The sequence below is a fragment of the Bombina bombina genome, chromosome 1 (genome assembly GCF_027579735.1).
Source record: "Bombina bombina isolate aBomBom1 chromosome 1, aBomBom1.pri, whole genome shotgun sequence".
In the NCBI taxonomy this organism is placed as follows: Eukaryota; Metazoa; Chordata; class Amphibia; order Anura; family Bombinatoridae; genus Bombina; species Bombina bombina.
In genome coordinates this window covers 364,131,112-364,156,222 of record NC_069499.1, presented here as the reverse complement: position 1 = coordinate 364,156,222, position 25,111 = coordinate 364,131,112, and the positions used below count along the sequence as shown (strand labels likewise).

General features: G+C 40.1%; 1 protein-coding gene across 1 annotated transcript in view; it reads left to right on the top strand.

The window, feature by feature from the left end:
* Positions 1-25,111, top strand: part of DARS1 (aspartyl-tRNA synthetase 1) — a 436,414-nt gene that overhangs the window by 246,632 nt on the left and 164,671 nt on the right. The window contains exon 9 of the mRNA XM_053698254.1: positions 8,996-9,055. Within this exon, the coding sequence (XP_053554229.1) occupies positions 8,996-9,055 (60 nt within the window). The remainder of the gene's footprint in view (positions 1-8,995; positions 9,056-25,111) is intronic.

Below are 25,111 nucleotides of genomic sequence, written 5' to 3'. Positions count from 1 at the left end.
CCTCACAATGTTTTGAGTTAGGGGTGAGGGAATTGCTGTCTGAGGGAGAGATTTCTGATTCAGGAAAGATGTTCCCTCAGACAGACTCAGATATGACGGCTTTTAAATTTAAGCTAGAACACCTCCGCTTGTTACTCAGGGAGGTTTTAGCGACTCTGGATGATTGTGACCCTATTGTAATTCCACCAGAGAAATTGTGTAAAATGGATAGATATCTAGAGGTTCCTACTTACACTAATGTTTTTCCGGTCCCTAAGAGGATTTCGGACATTGTTACAAAGGAGTGGGATAGACCAGGTATTCCCTTTTCTCCCCCTCCTACTTTTAAGAAAATGTTTCCCATATCTGACACCATTCGGGATTCGTGGCAGACGGTCCCTAAGGTTGAGGGAGCTATTTCTACCCTGGCTAAGCGTACAACTATACCTATTGAGGACAGTTGTGCTTTCAAAGATCCTATGGATAAAAAATTAGAGGGTCTTCTAAAGCAAATATTTATTCATCAGGGTTTTCTTCTGCAACCTATAGCGTGCATTGTTCCTGTAACTACTGCAGCTGCATTTTGGTTCGAGGCTCTAGAGGAGGCTCTTCAGGTTGAGACCCCATTAGATGATATTCTGGATAGAATTAGTGCTCTCAAGCTAGCTAATTCTTTCATTACAGATGCCGCTTTTCAACTAGCGAAATTAGCGGCAAAGAATTCAGGTTTTGCCATTTTAGCGCATAGAGCGTTATGGCTTAAGTCCTGGTCTGCTGACGTATCATCAAAATCTAAGCTTTTAGCCATCCCTTTCAAGGGTAAGACCCTATTCGGGCCTGAACTGAAAGAGATAATTTCAGACATCACTGGACGAAAAGGCCATGCCCTTCCTCAGGATAAGACTAATAAGATGAGGACCAAACAAAATAATTTTCGTTCCTTTCAAAACTTCAAAGGTGGTCCCTCTACCTCCTCCCCTGCTGCAAAGCAAGAGGGGAATTTTGCTCAATCCAAGTCAGTCTGGAGACCTAACCAGACTTGGAACAAAGGTAAACAGGCCAAGAAGCCCGCTGCTGCCACCAAGACAGCATGAAGGGGCAGCCCCCGATCCGGGACCAGATCTAGTAGGGGGCATACTTTCTCTCTTTGCTCAGGCTTGGGCAAGAAACGTTGAGGACTCCTGGGCTTTAGAAATTGTGACCCAGGGATATCTTCTAGACTTCAAAGATTCTCCTCCAAGGGGGAGATTCCATCTTTCTCGGTTGTCTTTAAACCAGACAAAAAGAGAGGCGTTCTTACGTTGTGTAGAAGACCTATATACCATGGGAATAATCTGCCCAGTTCCAAAAACAGAACAGGGGCAAGGGTTTTACTCCAATCTGTTTGTGGATCCCAAAAAAGAGGGAACCTTCAGACCAATTTTAGATCTCAAGATCCTAAACAACTTCAGTCCCATCCTTCAAGATGGACACCATTCGGACTATTTTACCAATGATCCAGGAGGGTCAATGTATGACCACCATGGATTTAAAGGATGCGTATCTGCACATCCCTATCCACAAAAATCATCACCAGTTCCTCAGGTTCGCCTTTCTGGACAAGCATTACCGGTTTGTGGCTCTTCCCTTCGGGTTGGCCACAGCTCCCAGAATTTTCACAAAGGTGCTAGGGTCCCTTCTGGCGGTTCTAAGGCCGCGGTGCATAGCAGTGGCGCCTTTTCTGGACGATATCTTAATTCAGGCGTCAACTTACCAACTAGCCAAATCTCACACGGACATCGGGTTGGCTTTTCTAAGATCCCACGGGTGGAAGGTGAACGTAAAAAAGAGTTCACTTATCCCCCTCACAAGAGTTCCATTCCTGAAAACCCTGATAGATTCGGTAGACATGAAAATTTTTCTGACGGAAAAGATCTTTATTCCATTCATCGGCCGTCCGTGGCTCAGTGTATGGAGGTAATCTGACTAATAGTAGCGACAATGGACATAGTTCCGTTTGCTCGCTTGCATCTCAGACCACTGCAACTATGCATGCTCAATCAGTGGAATGGGGATTATGCAAATTTTATCTCCTCGGATAAATCTGGATCAAGAGACCAGAGACTCTCTTCTTTGGTGGTTGTCACAGGATCATCTGTCCCAGGGAATGTGTTTCTGCAGGCCAGCATGGGTCATAGTGACGACGGACGCCAGCCTATTGGGCTGGGGTGCAGTCTGGAATTCCCTGAAAGCACAGGGTGTGTGGACTCAGGAGGAGGCTCTCCTCCTGATAAATATTCTAGAACTGAGAGCGATATTCAATGCGCTTGGCCTCAGTTGGCTTTGGCCAAATTCATAAGATTCCAGTCGGACAACATCACGACTGTAGCATATATCAATCATCAGGGGGGAACAAAGAGTTCTCTAGCGATGATAGAGGTTTCCAAAATAATTAGATGGGCAGAGACTCACTCTTGCCATCTATCAGCAATCTATATCCCAGGAGTGGAGAACTTGGAAGAGGATTTTCTAAGTCGTCAGACTTTTCATCTGGGGGAGCGGGAACTCCATCCGGAGGTGTTTGCACAATTGATTCATCAATGGGGCACACCAGAATTGGATCTGATGGCATCTTGTCAGAATGCCAAACTTCCTTGTTACGGGTCCAAATCAAGGGATCCTCAAGCAGTACTGATAGATGCTCTAGCAGTACCTTGGTCGTTCAACCTGGCTTATGTGTTTCCACCGTTTCCTCTCCTTCCTCGTCTGATTGCCAGAATCAAACAGGAGAGAGCTTCAGTGATTTTGATAGCACCTGCGTGGCCACGCAGGACTTGGTATGCAGACCTGGTGGACATGTCATCTCTACCACCGTGGACTCTGCCACTGAGACAGGACCTTCTCATTCAAGGTCTGTTCCAGCATACAAATCTAGTTTCTCTGCGGCTGACTGCCTGGAGATTGAATGCTTGATTTTATCCAAGCGGGGATTCTCTGAGTCGGTCATAGATACCGTCACTAGGAAAATTTATCATAAGATATGGCGTAAATATCTTTATTGGTGTGAATCCAAAGGCTACTCATGGAGTAAGGTAAGGATTCCTAGGATTTTGTCCTTTTTTCCAAGAAGGATTGGAGAAGGGGCTATCAGCTAGTTCCCTAAAGGGACAGATATCTGCTTTATCAATTTTACTGCACAAGCATCTGGCAGATGTTCCAAACGTTCAGTCGTTCTGTCAGGCTTTAGTTAGAATCAATATATACACAAAGGAAGAATGGTATAAAGGATACCAGACTACCCAAAGTATGCACTTACAGCACTCTAGGTCTGAACTAAAGATTGGGATTCCGTAACAGGATATTAAAATATAACTTTTATTGGTATTAAAGTTAAAAAACCAAAATTTGTTTGGTTGCTACACACACGATTAAAATTTGCTCCAGTGCTTGAATCAGTATAATGAGTTTCACATTAGATCACTATTCATGATAATTCGGCCTGAATAAATTCACTAGTTATAGTGATCTAAATAGTTCAATGAATCAACTTGCTAATGGTTACCAACAGAGTGTTCATCTGAATAGTAGAGCTTATATATAAATTCTGGTCAAGGTTATGTACTCTCAGCTATATAGGTTCCTGCTATCCTCATTCAATATAATGGATGATAGCAGAGTAAAAATTATTAATAATGATTATCCACAAATAGGGGTACTGGTGAATTAAATATTCACAAAAACGAGGGTTTGATCAATTCTAACCTGGGTTATAATTTTAACCTGTTTATTGGTATAAATAGTAATGTGTGCGTGCTTGGTGTTACTGTAGTTTTCGAAATTTCATTAGGTATATATTCCTAAAAATTGGAGTACAGTTATAATCACAATAAGCCTAGTTCTGTGTAGCCCAGACCTTCGATCTGGCCACTTTGGTTCACTAAAGTTATTAAATAGTTAGACCCTGATTAGTCCATATAGCAATGGCTGTAAAGGTTACTATGGATTAGGTTAATCCACCTTTATAAATTTTAGGCGTATGTTTCATGAAAAACTAAATCAACTATCCCAGCGACTCCCAGATTTGTATCAGTTGACAAGTGTCCCAAAGTTTATTAACAGTGTCACAAATTATTATTATTCTGATCCAGTGTATGGAAATTCAGATTAATTGCCTTTTGGCGCAGCCACTGTTATGGTCACAAGTCTTATAATTATCAGTCCTCAGTTTGTAACATTCTTCTCATAGGGCATTTATACACTGGGTTTTATAACTACAGTTAAATTTGGCATGCCCACTTTCAATAAATGTTTCTTATGATTTAGTTTCAATTAAATAACCGTGTTGTGATATCAATTAATTTCGACAGGGCAATATTAGGATATCTGCTAAAATATTGATAAAATATTGATCCAGTACCTAACTCTCATTCTGTACATTCATATAACAGTATATGATCTAATAGCTAACATTGCCATTTCCCCCAAAAGATAGTGAGGTTGATGGTTATTACAATAACCTATATTATAACTTATATGACAAATAAGTTAAGCATCGAACGATATTTATCAAATCCTTACAAGGAAATAAATGACATTCACTCTCATGATATACTCACATATATAAGTGATTCTGGTTTTGAAATCTAATAATTTTTCAGTTTTATATTCCTTTTTCTAGCATCCTTAGCAACACTTTTTAATATAACCAACTCCCATAAACACCCTCTTTCACTCCTTTCACACTTTTTCCCTTGTCACTTCCTTTTCCCATCTCTTCACTGCCCCACAACATTCACATGTTTGTTTGTACGCATAATAACATAGCATATTCCAGTCAAATAAAAGTTTATTAGAAGAAATACACATGTCACTTTAATTTAGGTGTATGGAAGACAGTACACATATTACAATTGAATAGATGTTCTATACACAACACTTTCATTTTATTCCCCCTTTGAATAAATTAATTTTGAAAATTGAACCAGCAGTTGCTTATATAAAAATAGCTGCAGAAACTAATTCTGGTATACTAATCTATAATGCTTTTGAAGCAACGCTCCAGTGAGCCTTTGAACGTAATTGTATAAATAATGAATAGTAAATAGGTTAAAACATTGAACCAAGACTATGGTGGGAGAACAGTAAATGTAGATTCAATTATCGTATACTTAATGATGTGGACTATAATTACAGGAACATTTGTTAACATATTTACAGATTTATGATATCCACAAAATCTGAGAATGTATGGTACCTGAGAGTTATTATCATTATTATTTTTAGCGTATTGAATCCTAGGAATTCCGATGATCAATATCCTATAACGAATATCCGATTTATATCAATAATGGTTAGATTTAGATACTTGAGAGTCAGTTTACTATTGTCAAATCTTCTTACGATAATATACACAACATAAATGTCATTCTCCACAATACGGACCATGTAGTATTATAAACATTAACGTGCTATTGGAGTAACCTACTGTCCATCAATTCAGTCAGAACCAATCGCAGCACCCATGAGTATGACTCATGTAGGTCCGTATACATGACTTTGCGATTAGAGCAAATAGCTGTCTATCAATTCACTCAGAACCAATTAGAAATCCTATCAGAGTGGAGCGGGGGCGGGACTTCCGGTCCCACAGGGTATATATCCCCAAAAACACGGCGGCTCGCTGCCTTTGATAAAGCCCAATCGGGCGAAACGCGTCAGGGGAGAGTGTTGAACTCGTTCACGCTCTATTCTTTATGTATTTTAAACTAGCCCAGTATCGCTAAAATCATGTGGAGCAAAAGGTTACCGCAATTATAGAGCTTTAACTTTGATATTTGACCTATCTGGTCAGGGTACCTAATAGAGACCGTTACATGGTGCTTATAGAAAAATCTTTCTTACTATATATACAATAACGAGCTAATACCATATAGCCTGGGTTGTGCCAGACTTTATTCCATTAATAGTTAACTAAGTTTCTTTAAAAATTATTTGCCACATTGTGGATATTACTACAATAACTGGGTTGTGCCAGTTTTAACTTAAACTATCTAATTAGTGTGTGAATGTGCGTGTATTGTAAGACCTTACAAACGTATGAGTGCGGTTGACACTACCTGATAGTGACAGCATTAGCTGTACCACACAGCGCTTAAACCGAAACATATATATCAAACTGCAACTTAGTTGCGAATTAAACAAATGGACTGTTAACTCTATATTTATAATCTGAGTTGTGCCAGACCGAGCTTTAACTTTGAACACAGCTGTCAGAGCTTTCGAAATTAATTGATATCACAACACGGTTATTTAATTGAAACTAAATCATAAGAAACATTTATTGAAAGTGGGCATGCCAAATTTAACTGTAGTTATAAAACCCAGTGTATAAATGCCCTATGAGAAGAATGTTACAAACTGAGGACTGATAATTATAAGACTTGTGACCATAACAGTGGCTGCGCCAAAAGGCAATTAATCTGAATTTCCATACACTGGATCAGAATAATAATAATTTGTGACACTGTTAATAAACTTTGGGACACTTGTCAACTGATACAAATCTGGGAGTCGCTGGGATAGTTGATTTAGTTTTTCATGAAACATACGCCTAAAATTTATAAAGGTGGATTAACCTAATCCATAGTAACCTTTACAGCCATTGCTATATGGACTAATCAGGGTCTAACTATTTAATAACTTTAGTGAACCAAAGTGGCCAGATCGAAGGTCTGGGCTACACAGAACTAGGCTTTTTGTGATTATAACTGTACTCCAATTTTTAGGAATATATACCTAATGAAATTTCGAAAACTACAGTAACACCAAGCACGCACACATTACTATTTATACCAATAAACAGGTTAAAATTATAACCCAGGTTAGAATTGATCAAACCCTCGTTTTTGTGAATATTTAATTCACCAGTACCCCTATTTGTGGATAATCATTATTAATAATTTTTACTCTGCTATCATCCATTATATTGAATGAGGATAGCAGGAACCTATATAGCTGAGAGTACATAACCTTGACCAGAATTTATATATAAGCTCTACTATTCAGATGAACACTCTGTTGGTAACCATTAGCAAGTTGATTCATTGAACTATTTAGATCACTATAACTAGTGAATTTATTCAGGCCGAATTATCATGAATAGTGATCTAATGTGAAACTCATTATACTGATTCAAGCACTGGAGCAAATTTTAATCGTGTGTGTAGCAACCAAACAAATTTTGGTTTTTTAACTTTAATACCAATAAAAGTTATATTTTAATATCCTGTTACGGAATCCCAATCTTTAGTTCAGACCTAGAGTGCTGTAAGTGCATACTTTGGGTAGTCTGGTATCCTTTATACCATTCTTCCTTTGTGTATATATTTATATTTGTGCACAAGCACCATTTCCTCTAACATACAGTAAAATTAATCTAACCCTCACCTCTGATTTTGATTTATTACAAGAGGAAAAGTCTAAGTAGTGCCACTGTTCATCTTTGTGTGTTTTTAGTTAGAATCAAGCCTGTGTTTAAACCTGTTGCTCCGCCATGGAATTTGAATTTAGTTCTTAAAGTTCTTCAAGGGGTTCCGTTTGAACCTATGCATTCCATAGATATTAAGCTTCTATCTTGGAAAGTTCTGTTTTTAGTTGCTATCTCTTCAGCTCGAAGAGTTTCTGAGCTATCTGCATTGCAATGCGACTCGCCTCATCTTGTTTTTCATGCTGATAAGGTGGTTTTGCGTACCAAATTTGGATTCCTTCCTAAGGTTGTTACTAATAAGAATATTAATCAGGAAATTGTTGTTCCTTTTCTGTGTCCTAATCCTTCCTCTAAGAAGGAGCGTCTGTTGCACAACTTGGATGTGGTTTGTGCTTTGAAGTTTTACTTGCAAGCGACCAAAGATTTACGTCAAACATCTTCTCTGTTTGTTGTCTATTCTGGAAAACGTAGAGATCAAAAAGCTACGGCTAACTCTCTTTCTTTTTGGCTGAAAAGCATCATTCGTTTGGCATACGAGACTGCTGGACAGCAGCCTCCTGAAAGAATTATAGCTCACTCTACTAGAGCGGTGGCTTCCACATGGGCTTTTGAAAATGATGCTTCTGTTGAACAGATTTGTAAGGCTGCGACTTGGTCTTCGCTTCATACCTTTTCCAAATTTTAAAATTTTTATACTTTTGCTTTTTCGGAGGCTATTTTTGGGAGAAAAGTTCTTCAAGCAGTGGTTCCTTCTGTTTAGCCATCTGTCTTGTCCCTCCCGTTCATCCGTGTCCTGTAGCTTTGGTATTGTATCCCACAAGTAAATGATGAATCCGTGGACTCGTCGTATCTTATAGAAGAAAAGTAAATTTATGCTTACCTGATAAATTAATTTCTTCTATGATACGACGAGTCCACGGCCCGCCCTGTCAATTTAAGACAGAATGGGTAATAAAGGGATTATCTTTCTTTTTAAACAACAATTCTGGTGTTGACTGTCCCTCTAATTTCTCTAAGTTAAAGGGACACTAAACCCAAAATGTTTCTGTCATGATTCAGGTAGAGAATACAATTTTAAACAACATTCTTATTTACTTCTATTATCTAATTTGCTTTATTCTTTAGATATCCTTTGCTGAAGAAATAACAATGCACATGGGTGAGCCAATCACATGAGGCATCTATGTGCAGTCACCAATCAGAAACTAGTAAGCATATTTAGATATGCTTTTCAGCAAAGGATATCAAGAGAATGGAGCAAAATAGATCATAGAAGTAAATTAGAAAGTTGTTTAAAATTGCATGCAATTTCTAAATCATGAAAGAAAAAACTTGGGTTGCATGTCCCTTTAATAACAGTAGTAAACTGGTGTTGTCATTTGGTAAAAAGCTGCTTTGTGCACTTGCTGCACAGTGCATAATATAATTTGCCTAGCATGATAGTGTGTTAATGATCCTGATGTTTATGTTCCTACCAACAAGACTCACCATAACATGTTGATTTGCTTGATGTCTGTGTTTTTCTTCATTTTTTTTTTCTTCCTTCTTTAGGAAGGAAGAGCTACTGTAAACCAGGATACAAGACTGGACAATAGAGTCATTGATTTAAGGGTAAGCATTTAGTTATAGCTCACGCAAAACTCAAACTTCCTTTGTTTTATTTAATGGCTAACAAACAAAAATTGTTTACAGGTGTGACTTCTCATAAACAACAAAAGCATTCTAGATATGCTCACATGACTGGCCTAGATTCAGACTACACAGGCAGAAACGGCATTACAAATGCATTTAATGTGGATCTTGTACAGAAAATGCCAGTTACCTTGGGAATGTGCAGTTATAGCACAGTTTACCTATACATGTTGCCAAAGGATAGGTTTCAGTATATTGTTTGCACGGTTACTATAAATACATATCCATTCCCATCCTTTTTGCCTTATTTTCTATATTTTAAGTTCTTATTTAATGTGTAGATCTGCTTCCTTAGGTCCAAAAACTAATGAACAGAACTTAGTATGACTGGGGTATTGTGTAAGAAGACGTTAGTACTTTTTCTCTCTTTACTGCCTGCAACACAGCAGTGCAATGAGCTAAATATACTTGTTGTCTTATATTTAGCTTTAGCTATAGACTCTTGTTTAGACATCATTCCTACTAATGGGGTGTATACAAAGCAACGATTAGTCTGAAAATAAGTAATCATGAAATTTAATTTTTTATATTAACATTTTTGTTCTCTCTGTAAAACAATTGCCACCATCCTGATGTCACCTAGGTTTCTCTAAGTTTAAAAGCCGGTTGTCTTATCGTGTTACCTCTTCAGAGACTAATTAAGGACATCTATAAATAACTATTGCCGTGTTTGAAAGAACACATTTTCTTTTTAAATTGGAGCATGGAAGTTAAATCCGTATACGTGGAATGTATATTTGTGCAAGACTGATACTTAGTTATCTATTATTGATCACTGTAAGTGACGAGTTTCAAGCATAGTCATATTATTTTCTCTAAGTTACTTAGACATTTTTCTTCCTCAATTCCCTGCAAAGACTCTGGTTCTGGATCTCTGTGTTTATGTAATAACTCTTTTCCTCCTAATATACAGAGCACGGTTATGGCTTTTACATTCTATTCTGATCTAGCAGCCAGTCTTGTTAACATGAGTTATTTGAGATCTGTAGCCAAGTTATGTGAGGCTAGAACTATTGTCAGGAGCCACGGTAGTTCATGACAACCTTCATATTCCAATCAATTAGGCTATTTCATGTTACTCAGCTTTGAATGTTTCCATTTCTAGTGTTTATTCCTTAGGTCTAAGCGCAGCTTAGATACTCTTAGCAGTATATTTTCACTTTGATACTCCTCTGGAAAACATTGATCACGAGGCACCTCTTTTTCCATAGCTGCATAATATCTTTGAGAGAAAAGCTTTTAAAGAGAACCTCCTGAGAGAATGAAATGTTATTTTTATCTCTTAATGTTTTCTTGATTTTCTCATTCCATGTGGCATTATGTGCAGCAGTGGACCATCCTCGTTTAGACAACAAGGGTTAGTTTAAAAAGGCATTTGGGAAAGAAAGAGGATGGCACCTCCTTTGCATCCTCATTATTGAAGGGAAAAAGCTCTTGTTCTTAGAAGACCACCTTAAACGTTCACTTCATTTTACTTTTTTTCTTTTCATTTGAGTTTTAGAAATGTGATCATGCAAGTAAAGAGCTTAATTTCCCTGTCAGTGTATCAAAGTTGTTTGTTTCAACAGAACTCAAATGTACAGTAGGAACAATTTGTACCGTTTTATTTTTTTTCTTCCCTTTTCTTTCAAAGAGAGTGATTTGTGATGCCACGAAAAAAGTGAGAAACCTTGCTGTAACTTAAGATAAGTTGTGTTAGGAACATTTTATTATTTCAGAATTTCAACATGTATTGTAAACAGAATCCAATCATTTTATGACTATATTTATTGAACAAGCTCTAAGCACAAATGCTTTTTTCAATGTGTGTACACTTTTCTTTTGCAATTTGATTTAAACTATTGATTTTAAATAGCATATTTTAATGAGACATGTATGTTAGAAAAGATAAATATTGTCTAAATGTTTTTATTTAAAAACTGTTGATAATTTGCAAGTTCAGCATAATAGTTCAGCAGAGCATAGTATTGCACAATGCAGCTGTCAGGATATCACAATGGCCATATTTTCACCATTGGCTTCACATATCTGCAACATTGGTGCATATGTATGAATGTTGCAAGTGACATTTTTGGAGGTGCAATCTCTCTTTATTCTCTTTTGTGACAGACGTGCAGTGCTTTGCTTCAACAGATCTCAGACTTCCAGGGGGTTAAGAAACATAGCTGTAACCTTAACTCACTACACTGTTGGCACTTCTGTTTTCTAGATGGTTATTGGCAAAATCATTCAACTGCAATGTCAAGGGTGGTCAGACCTCATACTGAATCTCAGCCTATTACTTTGTGGCATTCTTTCAACTGCCAGTAGCAATGGAACCTCTTAAATTATAAGCATTCAGTATTCAAAGGTCTTCCTGAGGCAAGTTAAAATTTAAGGTTTGATAAAATCCTTTGAGCTTGTGTAGGTTTTATTATAACATTAAAGGGGCATGACATTAAAAATGTAAACTTTCACAGTACAGTGTGGTAGAGAGCTTGCACCACAAGGTCTCCAAAGCAGCAATAAATGGTGTTCATAGTGTCTTCTTTAACGTATTACGATAATTTAATGACAAAGTAATAGAATACTCCCAGCACTGTTTCTTTTTTTTTTTTTTTTTTTTTTTCAAAAACAAACTTTATTGAAAGTAATAAACAGATACAGAGCACAGGTGTGATTGTAGATTATCACATTCCTTGCACAAACAAGTGTAGTGACATAGCATCATCTTACATAGAAAGCACAGTTATATGGAATCAGAATATACTAATCTCTTAAAGCCAAGGACTCTTTTCAAAGTCCCTCTCATATAGTCAATCTTGTAAAATGTCCATATCAGATCATAATGCTCCAATCAACAGAATAGCAATTCAATTATACATTTACAGGGTTCAGCTATGATATAACTAAATTATGAGATGATTAGATAGATAGATAAATAAATAGGTACATGAGTACATATGTTCCTAAGCAACGTACCAGTGTGCCATCCAAGATTTGTGAATGGTTACCTTGATTTCTAGCATTCCTCATTTATATCTAATATATCTGTGTTGTAGGAGAGGCAAGTCTAGGCTGGTTGGCCCTGCGACCTAGATCAAAGTTCCCCATAACGTCCTCTAGTGGTCACCTTTTCCACTTGCCCTAGAGGTCAGTTCATCTGGAATTCAAATATTCCTCCCATAGAAAACAGATGGAGGAATATTCATCCAGTCGGTTAGTGTGTCCATAGTGGTATTTTTCCAACTGTAAGTTGTGTGTTATTGTGTCTTTCCATTCTGCAATTGTTGGAAGCGTCCTCTTTTTCCAGTTAAGAGGGATCAGTTTTTTAGCTGAGTTGATCATTAATGTCAATAATGTAAGCCTAAGCTTACATTTAATTTTGGGGAAATGATTAAAGAGAAAAATCCATATGTTATAGGGTAGGGGGATTTGCAATGCTCGCTCTACTTCTACTTTTCTACAAAGAAATTGTGGGCTGGAAGGGTTTCATTAATCTCTTCCCTGTTTTGGCCGTGTAACTTTAGATGTATTGGGCATGCAGGGTTCCCTACCATTGGTGTTAGGGGTGAATACACTGTTGAAATATGTTTGTTTCTTTATGATCTTGTCCCAAGTCTTGTAGGTTTCTCTTGTAATGGTCGATGTCGTGGGAAACAGTGTTCTATGAGTAGGTGGGAGCCAACACTGTCCACCTAAGGTTGTGTCATTAGATAAATGGTGTTCCAATTGGACCCATTCTTTACTGGTGGCATGTTTGCACCAATCCACTATCCTAGTTAGAAAAGTTGCAGATCTATAGTGTAGTATGTTTGGGGCACCAAGTCCTCCTAGCTCTTTAGGGCGATACAGTGTGGCCGTGGCAATACGAGGGTGTTTATGCGACCCTATAAAGGAATTTAACATTTTTTGTAGATTAAATATTATTCTATCTGGAAGGGGTATTGGCAAGGTCTGTAGAAGATATAATATTTTAGGCAAGATTATCATTTTGATTGCATTGTCTGCCAAGCCAGGATAAAAATGTATCTCCCCAGTTTCTGAGTAGCGAGGTAATATGTGTTGTAAGGGCTTTATAGTTCAAAGTTTGTGTATCTTGTGTGCTTGGGGATAGGTAGACCCCTAGATATTTGATCGCTTTTCTCCAACATAGGTGTGTCCGGTCCACGGCGTCATCCTTACTTGTGGGATATTCTCTTCCCCAACAGGAAATGGCAAAGAGCCCAGCAAAGCTGGTCACATGATCCCTCCTAGGCTCCGCCTACCCCAGTCATTCTCTTTGCCGTTGTACAGGCAACATCTCCACGGAGATGGCTTAGAGTTTTTTAGTGTTTAACTGTAGTTTTTATTATTCAATCAAGAGTTTGTTATTTTGAAATAGTGCTGGTATGTACTATTTACTCAGAAACAGAAAAGAGATGAAGATTTCTGTTTGTATGAGGAAAATGATTTTAGCAACCGTCACTAAAATCCATGGCTGTTCCACACAGGACTGTTGAGAGCAATTAACTTCAGTTGGGGGAACAGTGAGCAGTCTCTTGCTGCTTGAGGTATGACACATTCTAACAAGACGATGTAATGCTGGAAGCTGTCATTTTCCCTATGGGATCCGGTAAGCCATGTTTATTACGATCGTAAATAAGGGCTTCACAAGGGCTTATTAAGACTGTAGACTTTTTCTGGGCTAAATCGATCATATTTAACACATATTTAGCCTTGAGGAATCATTTAATCTGGGTATTTTTTGTAAAATAATATCGGCAGGCACTGTTTTAGACACTTTATTCTATAGGGGCTTTCCCTAATCATAGTCAGAGCCTCATTTTCGCGCCGGTATGGCGCACTTGTTTTTGAGAACAGCATGGCATGCAGCTGCATGTGTGTGGAGCTCTGATACATAGAAAAGTCTTTCTGAAGGCATCATTTGGTATCGTATTCCCCTTTGGGCTTGGTTGGGTCTCAGTAAAGCAGATTCCAGGGACTGTAAAGGGGTTAAATATAAAAACGGCTCCGGTTCCGTTATTTTAAGGGTTAAAGCTTCCAAATTTGGTGTGCAATACTTTTAAGGTTTTAAGACACTGTGGTGAAAATTTGGTGAATTTTGAACAATTCCTTCATGTTTTTTCGCAATTGCAGTAATAAAGTGTGTTCAGTTTAAAATTTAAAGTGACAGTAACGGTTTTATTTTAAAACGTTTTTTGTACTTGGTTATCAAGTGTATGCCTGTTTAACATGTCTGAACTACCAGATAGACTGTGTTCTGAATGTGGGGAAGCCAGAATTCCTATTCATTTAAATAAATGTGATTTATGTGACAATGACAATGATGCCCAAGATGATTCCTCAAGTGAGGGGAGTAAGCATGGTACTGCATCATTCCCTCCTTCGTCTACACGAGTCTTGCCCACTCAGGAGGCCCCTAGTACATCTAGCGCGCCAATACTCCTTACTATGCAACAATTAACGGCTGTAATGGATAATTCTGTCAAAAACATTTTAGCCAAAATGAACACTTATCAGCGTAAGCGCGACTGCTCTGTTTTAGATACTGAAGAGCATGACGACGCTGATAATAATATTTCTGAAGGGCCCCTAACCCAGTCTGATGGGGCCAGGGAGGTTTTGTCTGAGGGAGAAATTACTGATTCAGGGAACATTTCTCAACAAGCTGAACCTGATGTGATTACATTTTAATTTAAGTTGGAACATCTCCGCATTCTGCTTAAGGAGGTATTATCCACTCTGGATGATTGTGACAAGTTGGTCATCCCAGAGAAACTATGTAAAATGGACAAGTTCCTAGAGGTGCCGGGGCTCCCAGAAGCTTTTCCTATACCCAAGCGGGTGGCGGACATTGTTAATAAAGAATGGGAAAGGCCCGGTATTCCTTTCGTCCCTCCCCCCATATTTAAAAAATTGTTTCCTATGGTCGACCCCAGAAAGGACTTATGGCAGACAGTCCCCAAGGTCGAGGGAGCGGTTTCCACTTTAAACAAACGCACCACTATACCCATAGAGGATAGTTGTGCTTTCAAAGATCCTATAGATAAAAAATTAGAAGGTTTGCTTAAAAAGATGTTTGTTCAGCAGGGTTACCTTCTACAACCAATTTCATGCATTGTCCCTGTCGCTACAGCCGCATGTTTCTGGTTCGATGAGCTAATAAAGGCGGTCGATAGTGATTCTCCTCCTTATGAGGAGATTATGGACAGAATCAATGCTCTCAAATTGGCTAATTCTTTCACCCTAGACGCCACTTTGCAATTGGCGAGGTTAGCGGCTAAGAATTCTGGGTTTGCTATTGTGGCGCGCAGAGCGCTTTGGTTAAAATCTTGGTCGGCTGATGCATCTTCCAAGAACAAGCTACTTAACATTCCTTTCAAGGGGAAAACGCTGTTTGGCCCTGACTTGAAAGAGATTATCTCTGATATCACTGGGGGTAAGGGCCACGCCCTTCCTCAGGATCGGCCTTTCAAGGCAAAAAATAAACCTAATTTTCGTCCCTTTCGTAGAAACGGACCAGCCCAAAGTGCTACGTCCTCTAAGCAAGAGGGTAATACTTCTCAAGCCAAGCCAGCTTGGAGACCAATGCATGGCTGGAACAAGGGAAAGCAGGCCAAGAAACCTGCCACTGCTACCAAGACAGCATGAAATGTTGGCCCCCGATCAGGGACCGGATCTGGTGGGGGGCAGACTCTCTCTCTTCGCTCAGGCTTGGGCAAGAGATGTTCTGGATCCTTGGGCGCTAGAAATAGTCTCCCAAGGTTATCTTCTGGAATTCAAGGGACTTCCCCCGAGGGGGAGATTCCACAGGTCTCAGTTGTCTTCAGACCATATAAAAAGACAGGCATTCTTACATTGTGTAGAAGACCTGTTAAAAATGGGAGTGATTCATCCTGTTCCATTAAGAGAACAAGGGATGGGGTTCTACTCCATTCTGTTCATAGTTCCCAAAAAAGAGGGAACGTTCAGACCAATCTTAGATCTCAAGATCTTAAACAAGTTTCTCAAGGTTCCATCGTTCAAGATGGAAACCATTCGAACTATTCTTCCTTCCATCCAGGAAGGTCAATTCATGACCACGGTGGATTTAAAGGATGCGTATCTACATATTCCTATCCACAAGGAACATCATCGGTTCCTAAGGTTCGCATTCCTGGACAAGCATTACCAGTTCGTGGCGCTTCCTTTCGGATTAGCCACTGCTCCAAGGATTTTCACTAAGGTACTAGGGTCCCTTCTAGCGGTGCTAAGACCAAGGGGCATTGCTGTAGTACCTTACTTGGACGACATTCTGATTCAAGCGTCGTCCCTTCCTCAAGCAAAGGCTCACACGGACATTGTCCTGGCCTTTCTCAGATGAACGTGGAAAAGAGTTCTCTATCTCCGTCAACATGGGTTCCCTTCTTGGGAACAATAATAGACTCCTTAGAAATAAGGATTTTTCTGACAGAGGCCAGAAAAACAAAACTTCTAGACTCTTGTCGGATACTTCATTCTGTTCCTCTTCCTTCCATAGCTCAGTGCATGGAAGTGATCGGGTTGATGGTAGCGGCAATGGACATAGTTCCTTTTGCGCGCATTCATCTAAGACCATTACAACTGTGCATGCTCAGTCAGTGGAATGGGGACTATACAGACTTGTCTCCGAAGATACAAGTAAATCAGAGGACCAGAGACTCACTCCGTTGGTGGCTGTCCCTGGACAACCTGTCACAAGGGATGACATTCCGCAGACCAGAGTGGGTCATTGTCACGACCGACGCCAGTCTGATGGGCTGGGGCGCGGTCTGGGGATCCCTGAAAGCTCAGGGTCTTTGGTCTCGGGAAGAATCTCTTCTACTGATAAATACTCTGGAACTGAGAGCGATATTCAATACTCTCAAGGCTTGGCCTCAGCTAGCGAGGGCCAAGTTCATACGGTTTCAATCAGACAACCATCAGGGGGGAACAAGGAGTTCCCTAGCGATGGAAGAAGTGACCAGAATCATTCTATGGGCGGAGTCTCACTCCTGCCACCTGTCTGCTATCCACATCCCAGGAGTGGAAAATTGGGAAGCGGATTTTCTGAGTCGTCAGACATTGCATCCGGGGGAGTGGGAACTCCATCCGGAAATCTTTGCCCAAGTCACTCAGCTGTGGGGCATTCCAGACATGGATCTGATGGCCTCTCGTCAGAACTTCAAAGTTCCTTGCTACGGGTCCAGATCCAGGGATCCCAAGGCGGCTCTAGTGGATGCACTAGTAGCACCTTGGACCTTCAAACTAGCTTATGTGTTCCCGCCGTTTCCTCTCATCCCCAGGCTGGTAGCCAGGATCAATCAGGAGAGGGCGTCGGTGATCTTGTTAGCTCCTGCGTGGCCACGCAGGACTTGGTATGCAGATCTGGTGAATATGTCATCGGCTCCACCTTGGAAGCTACCTTTGAGACGAGACCTGCTTGTTCAGGGTCCGTTCGAACATCCGAATCTGGTTTCACTCCAGCTGACTGCTTGGAGATTGAACGCTTGATCTTATCGAAGCGAGGATTCTCAGATTCTGTTATCGATACTCTTGTCCAGGCCAGAAAGCCTGTAACTAGAAAGATTTCCACAAAATTTGGGAAAAATATATCTGTTGGTGTGGATCTAAAGGATTCCCTTGGGACAAGGTTAAGATTCCTAAGATTCTATCCTTCCTTCAAGAAGGATTGGAAAAAGGATTATCTGCAAGTTCCCTGAAGGGACAGATTTCTGCCTTGTCTGTGTTACTTCACAAAAAGCTGTCAGCTGTGCCAGATGTTCAAGCCTTTGTTCAGGCTCTGGTTAGAATTAAGCCTGTTTACAAACCTTTGACTCCTCCTTGGAGTCTCAATTTAGTTCTTTCAGTTCTTCAGGGGGTTCCGTTTGAACCCTTACATTCCGTTGATATTAAGTTATTATCTTGGAAAGTTTTGTTTTTAGTTGCAATTTCTTCTGCTAGAAGAGTTTCAGAATTATCTGCTCTGCAGTGTTCTCCTCCTTATCTGGTGTTCCATGCAGATAAGGTGGTTTTACGTACTAAACCTGGTTTTCTTCCAAAAGTCGTTTCTAACAAAAACATTAACCAGGAGATTATCGTACCTTCTCTGTGTCCGAAACCAGTTTCAAAGAAGGAACGTTTGTTGCACAATTTGGATGTTGTTCGCGCTCTAAAATTCTATTTAGATGCTACAAAGGATTTTAGACAAACATCTTCCTTGTTTGTTGTTTATTACGGTAAAAGGAGAGGTCAAAAAGCAACTTCTACCTCTCTCTCTTTTTGGATTAAAAGCATCATCAGATTGGCTTACGAGACTGCCGGACGGCAGCCTCCCGAAAGAATCACAGCTCATTCCACTAGGGCTGTGGCTTCCACATGGGCCTTCAAGAACGAGGCTTCTGTTGATCAGATATGTAGGGCAGCGACTTGGTCTTCACTGCACACTTTTACCAAATTTTACAAGTTTGATACTTTTGCTTCTTCTGAGGCTATTTTTGGGAGAAAGGTTTTGCAAGCCGTGGTGCCTTCCATTTAGGTGACCTGATTTGCTCCCTCCCTTCATCCGTGTCCTAAAGCTTTGGTATTGGTTCCCACAAGTAAGGATGACGCCGTGGACCGGACACACCTATGTTGGAGAAAACAGAATTTATGTTTACCTGATAAATTACTTTCTCCAACGGTGTGTCCGGTCCACGGCCCGCCCTGGTTTTTTTAATCAGGTCTGATAATTTATTTTCTTTAACTACAGTCACCACGGTACCATATGGTTTCTCCTATGCAAATATTCCTCCTTAACGTCGGTCGAATGACTGGGGTAGGCGGAGCCTAGGAGGGATCATGTGACCAGCTTTGCTGGGCTCTTTGCCATTTCCTGTTGGGGAAGAGAATATCCCACAAGTAAGGATGACGCCGTGGACCGGACACACCGTTGGAGAAAGTAATTTATCAGGTAAACATAAATTCTGTTTTTCCTGTATTCTGAAATTAAATCTCTGTTGTATAGTTTTTATAGTTGTGGGTTCTAAATGTACACCCAGCAATTCAGATTTTGTAATGTTAATTCGGAGATTTGAGTAACGCCCGTATGTGTGTAGTAGTTGCATAAAAGCAGGGATGGATGAATCAGGGTTTGTAAGGGTTACGAATAGATCATCCGCATAGAGTGTTATTTTATATTCAGTTTGCCCTATGTTGTGTCCTGTAATATTGACATCATTTCTTACATAGGAGGCCAGGATCTCCATTGAAAGTACAAAAAGCAGTGGCGAGAGTGGGCAGCCTTGCCTAGTCCCATTTGAGATTTGAAATGTTTCTGAAACAGTGTCATTTAATTTAATTCTAGCTTGTGGCTTATTATATAGTGCAAAGATCTTCCCTATTAGGTCATTATCGAAGCCAAACCTGAATAAGGTCTGTTTTAGGAAAGGCCAATCCAACCTGTCAAAGGCCTTCTCCGCATCCATCGATATGAATGCGGAGGGTACCTGTTGTCTATATGCATATTCCATTAAGGTTAGCATTTTAGTGGTGTTATCCCTGGTTTCACGTGTAGGTATAAAACCAGCTTGGTTTACATGTACTATAGAGGGGAGAAGTGTGTTGATTCGGGTCGCTATAACTTTGGCGTACAATTTGATATCTGTATTGAGCAGAGAGATTGGCCTAAAGTTTGCCGGTGTATTTGGTGGCTTGCCTGGCTTGGGAATTATGGAAATCTGCGCTTCTAACATTGAGGGGGGGAATGGATTATTTCCAGAGACTTCATTAAAGAGAGAAGTAAGAATCGGGGTTAGGATTGGGGAGAAAGTTTTATAATATTTGGCTGAAAAGCCATCTGGGCCTGGACTTTTCCCGTTGGGCATTGAGGTAATTGCAGTCTTTAATTCTTGTGTGGAGATTGGTAATTTGAGATCTTTTAATTGGTCTTGTGTGATTTTGGGGATTTGGCAAGTCGCAGTATATGTGGCGAGATTCGTGAGGTGGTCATCAGATGGTTGAGTGTTAGTAATGTTATATAGATTAGAGTAGTAGTCCTGAAAAGTTTGGAGAATGTCTTTGGTCGTGACTGCTGTTTTTTGGTGATGAGGGCGTTGGATCTCATAAATGTATGATTTAAATCGTTTCTTTTTTAATGCACGGGCCAGAAGTTTACCTGTTCTATTGCTTTCATAATGAAATAAACTATTTGTTTTTTTGCGCAGCGTGTCATATTCTATATCTAAAAACTTATCTAGAGCCGTGCGTGCTGAATTATACACTTGCGTTATTGTGGGATCAGTCGGATTTAGTTTAAGTGCATGATCTAATCTTGAGAAGATCTCAGACAATTCTTTATATTGTGATCTGGTGTATTGTTGCGCTCGCGCTTTCATTTTTATTAATTCTCCTCGGATAACACATTTATGTGCTTCCCATAGTTTATAATTATCTGTTATAGAGTTAGTGTTGAATGTGAAATATTCTGTTATAAGTGTGGAGAGGGTATCTACACGTTTTGGATCGTTCAGGAGAGTTTCATCTAATTTCCAAATATATTGTCCATTCGGCACCTCAGGCCATGAGAATTTTAATTTGACTGCTGAATGATCAGTCCATGAGGTGGGTGAGATTTCACACTTGTGGATGTTTGGGAGACCTTTCTGGTTAGTGAATATGTAATCAAGTCTACTGTATGTCTTGTTAGGGTGGGAGAAAAAAGTATAGTCTCTCGTCATGGTGTAGCAAGCGCCAAATGTCGTATAAGTTGAGATCTCTTAAGTTTTTCCATAAGTATGTGGCAGTCTTTTTTGACACTGTAATTTTGGGGTTTGAGCTGTCCTTCGCGGGTTGTAGTGGGAAATTGAAGTCTCCAGCTAAATAAATAGGTCCTACTGCTAAGTCTAGTATTCTCTTGAATGCATTGCGGAAAAAGGGGATCTGATCGCTATTTGGAGCATATATGTTCACAAGGTTTATTGGGCGGCCATATAATAGCCCTGTTAATCCCAGAAATCTACCGTCTCTATCCCGGTCTGCGTGTGTTAACGTAAAGGGAAGGTCTTTTTTAATTAGTATACTAACTCCTGCTTTCTTGTTAGGACCTGAGCTATGGTAGTGTTGAGTATATGTTTTCCCATAATATTTAGGTTCTTTTTTATGTTGAAAGTGCGTCTCCTGTAGGAGTACAATATCTGCCTGTCGCTTCACTAGGTCAAGCATCGCTTTAGAGCGTTTGGCTGGGGAATTTAGGCCTTTGGCGTTTTGTGTCACTAGGGTCAAGTGATGCATACGGTTATGTTTGTGTTGCGTCATTCCTACCTACTTGTGTTCAAAGACAGTTGGGAATGCGGCTGGGCACCTGGTACATTTTCTTAAGGGTATCATGCTGCTGAAACCTTGTCCTGTAATAGAAAATTTCAACAAAGTAAACAGTATAAACAGTAAACATTAACATATTATAACTGATAAAATAGGATACATTTTCTGTTCTTAAAGTATAATACAAGCCTCTCGTCCTAATATAGGGAATATTGAGAGTAAACAATTGGGGATGTTAATTGCTAGCCCTAGAAGTATTTCTTTTAGAAAATCATTGTTTCCGGTAAGCTAAGGTGCTAGGTAGAGTATACCATTGGTATTATCAGCACCATTTATCATTGGTAAATTCAAGGTAAAGGTAAAGGGTTAGGCACATGAATCTCAGACTTATATATATATATATATATATATATATATATATATAGTTACAAAGCCTGCCAGTAGGGTACAAATTCAAACCTGCAGATGTAATTTCCTATAACGTAAAATATTCTAAGGGTTTTAATCTAGCTATTATAGTAAAAATTAAATCTCTAGCTACTAATAACATTTGACAGCAGTCAACCTGCTGTACAATCATAAGTTCAAGTTAGGGATAGAGTCACATAACCTAGGATCGTTCCACAGAGATGGCTTGGTTGGGTGCATTTGACCTTTCAGGTGAGGTGGCAACAGCTTTCCCTTTTTTTGAGGTAACAGTATGCCAAGGTGGTGCTCCTCCACCCGGCCTTTTTGTGGAATATGGCTTGGAGCTAGTCGCTAGTGTTGGTTCCACAGGATCAAGTCCTAAAGTTGAACAGAAATCAGGTATGTCCTCTGGAGTTCTGCATATCAGTCTGGTGGTGTTCCTGATGATCCAGATTTGTGCAGGGAAGCCCCATCTATAGGGGATTTTTTTGTTCCTCAAAGTGGTCGTCAGTGGTGAAAATTCTTTTAGCTTTTGGAGGGTTTCATAGGATAAGTCCTGGTAGAATTGGATAACAGTCCCTTATTGGTTGGTTCTTTCGGGATTGGTTGAGGATCATTTCTTTTTCTAAAAAGTTTTTGAACCTAATAATGATATCCCTAGGTGGGGCATTTTCTGGAGGCTTCGGGCGGAGAGCTCTGTGTGCCCTCACCCACTGTATATCTGTGGTATGTGATGTTTCTTTTACGTGTTGGAACAGGGCCGGCAGATAGACTGGGAAATCACGCGGCAAGACATCTTCGGGCACACCTCTGATTCTTAAGTTTTTCCTTCTACTACGGTTCTCCAGATCCTCCAGCTTCTCCTGGAGACCGTTGATAACTTCTTGTTGTGTTGAGACTTGTTCTGTCAGGGTAGAGACTTCTTCTTTAAGCTGTTCAGGATTGTTCTCTAATGATTCCATCTGGAACCCCAAAGCATGGATATCTTGTGACATTACCGCTAGTTCCTCCCTTATACATGTGCGTACTATGTCCGCTATATCTTGCTTAGACGGTAAATTATTAAGTATGGAAGCAGGGAGTTGTGATTCTGAAGTCGGTGACATCCTGTTGAGTTGTGTATTTAAGTTTGGAGAACGTGCCCCCTGACTAGCTTCTGTTTGTGAATGCTCTGCTGGATCAGCAGTGTGTAGAAAGGAGGTCATAGTTAGTGTTTTAATAGGAGTTGGCTTGGTTGTCTTCTCTGCTCTGACAGTTCGCCTGGCTGCCATCTTGTGTGCGCAGATTTTAAAAGCTATACCACTGGTATGAGATCTAACTTTGTCGGTATTATGGATCTCTGCAGGTTTATAGGGGATCATACAGTTCAATAACTCATAGCAGTGTGAGCAATTAGCTTACTTCTCTGTTAAGTAAATTGCTGTATAGCTTATATCATTTAGTTGGTTATTAGAAATAAACAGGTCAACAGAATATTATCTCTCCTTTTTTGCTTTTTCCTGCAGTCTAGCTGTGCCCCAAATGTGCCTGACTGTTCCGGTATCTATTTTTCACCATGCAATGTCCCTTCGGTTTAACTAGACAGTCAGGAGAATATCCCAAATGTGATAGTATTGCGATTCACTTGCCTGTGAGCGTGGTCTCATCTTGTTCCGCTATCTCCACCATTTATCCAGTGTGCACTGAAGTTCAGTTAGAGTCGGTTGCTGTATGAGTGTTACTGCTCTAAGTTCAGCAATATTGCGCCCTGTGTCATATCTCCACCACTGCTTCTGCCTGCTAAATGGTAATGGCTTCTTTGCTTCCCTTCCGGTGGTGGTTGTGGCGCAGTTGTTTTAGTCGCGCAGTGTAAATGCATATGAATGCCTGTAAAAGTGGCTCCACTGATCTCTCTGCAAAGTGTGTGGTCTCCTTCAAATCAGCGGAGCTTCAGTTTTCCATGTCTACCATTCTGTAGTTCTGTTAGAGGGTGATCCCCCGGATTTATTGCAGGATAGTGGGCATAGTTAACGGAGCTCCGGTTTTACACTGCTCTCATGGCAGCTTCCGGCTCCGCCCCCCCAGCACTGTTTCTTTTTTAGGAAAACATTCTTTATTGAAGTGTCAGAGAATAAAACAGCTACGTTTCGGGCCTACATAGCCCTTATTCATTCTTCTGTGGTTACGATAATTTAATAACAGATACGATTTCCATTTAGTACCAAATGCTGTTTATATTTGGTTTTGTTAACACTTTGAAGGGGTTAAGCACATTGTTATTAGCAAGCAATATAGTGCAATAATAAATTGTTCTAACACTTTATTGGCAACACCTTAAAAAAAAAAAAAGCGCTTTACTTTGTTTGCTTGAACTTGGTTTCAGAGATGCACTATATGGCCAAAAGTATGTGGACACCTCACCATCCCATTCCAAAACCATGGGCATTAATATGAAGTCCCCACCCAACAACCTCAACTCTTCTGAGAAGGCTTTCTACAAGATTTTGAAGCGTGTGAAAATTTGTGCCTTTTCAGCTAAGAGTATTTGTGAGGTCAAGCACTAATGTTCAACAAGAAAGTTTATCTCTCAATCTGCATTCCAGTTCATCCCCAGAGGTGTTCATTGGGGTTAAGGTCAAGGCACTGTGCAGACTCGTCAAACTATGACTACACGAACCTTGCTTTGTGCACAGGGGCACAGTCATGCTGGAACAGGAAAGGGCCTTTCTCAAACAGTTGTCACAAAGTTGGAAGCACTAATTTAAAATGTCTTTGTATCCTGTAGCATCTTTCATTGGTACTAGGGAGCCTAGTCCAAACCCTGAAAAATATCCCCAGACCTTTATTTCTACAACACCAAACTTTACAGTATGCACTATGAACTCTGGTAGGTAGCATTCTCCTGGTATCCGACGCACCTGGATTCTTCCATCAGACTGCAAGGTAGTGAAGCGCGATTCAACACTCCAGAGAACAAGTTTTCTTTACTGTTGGGAATATCACTCCTGGCCAGCAGGAGGAGGCAAAAGAGCACCACAGCAAAGCTGTTAAGTGTCACCTCCCTTCCCACAAACCCCAGTCATTCTCTTTGCCTTCGGGGCAAGGAGGAGGTGAAGTTTTCTCTTGTAAGGTGTATCCAGTCCACGGGTTCATCCATTACTTGTGGGATATTCTCCTTCCCAACAGGAAGTTGCAAGAGGACACCCAAAGCAGAGCTGTCTATATAGCTCCTCCCCTAACTGCCACCCCCAGTCATTCTCTTGCAACTCTCGACAAGAAAGGAAGTATCAAGAGATATGTGGTGTAGTG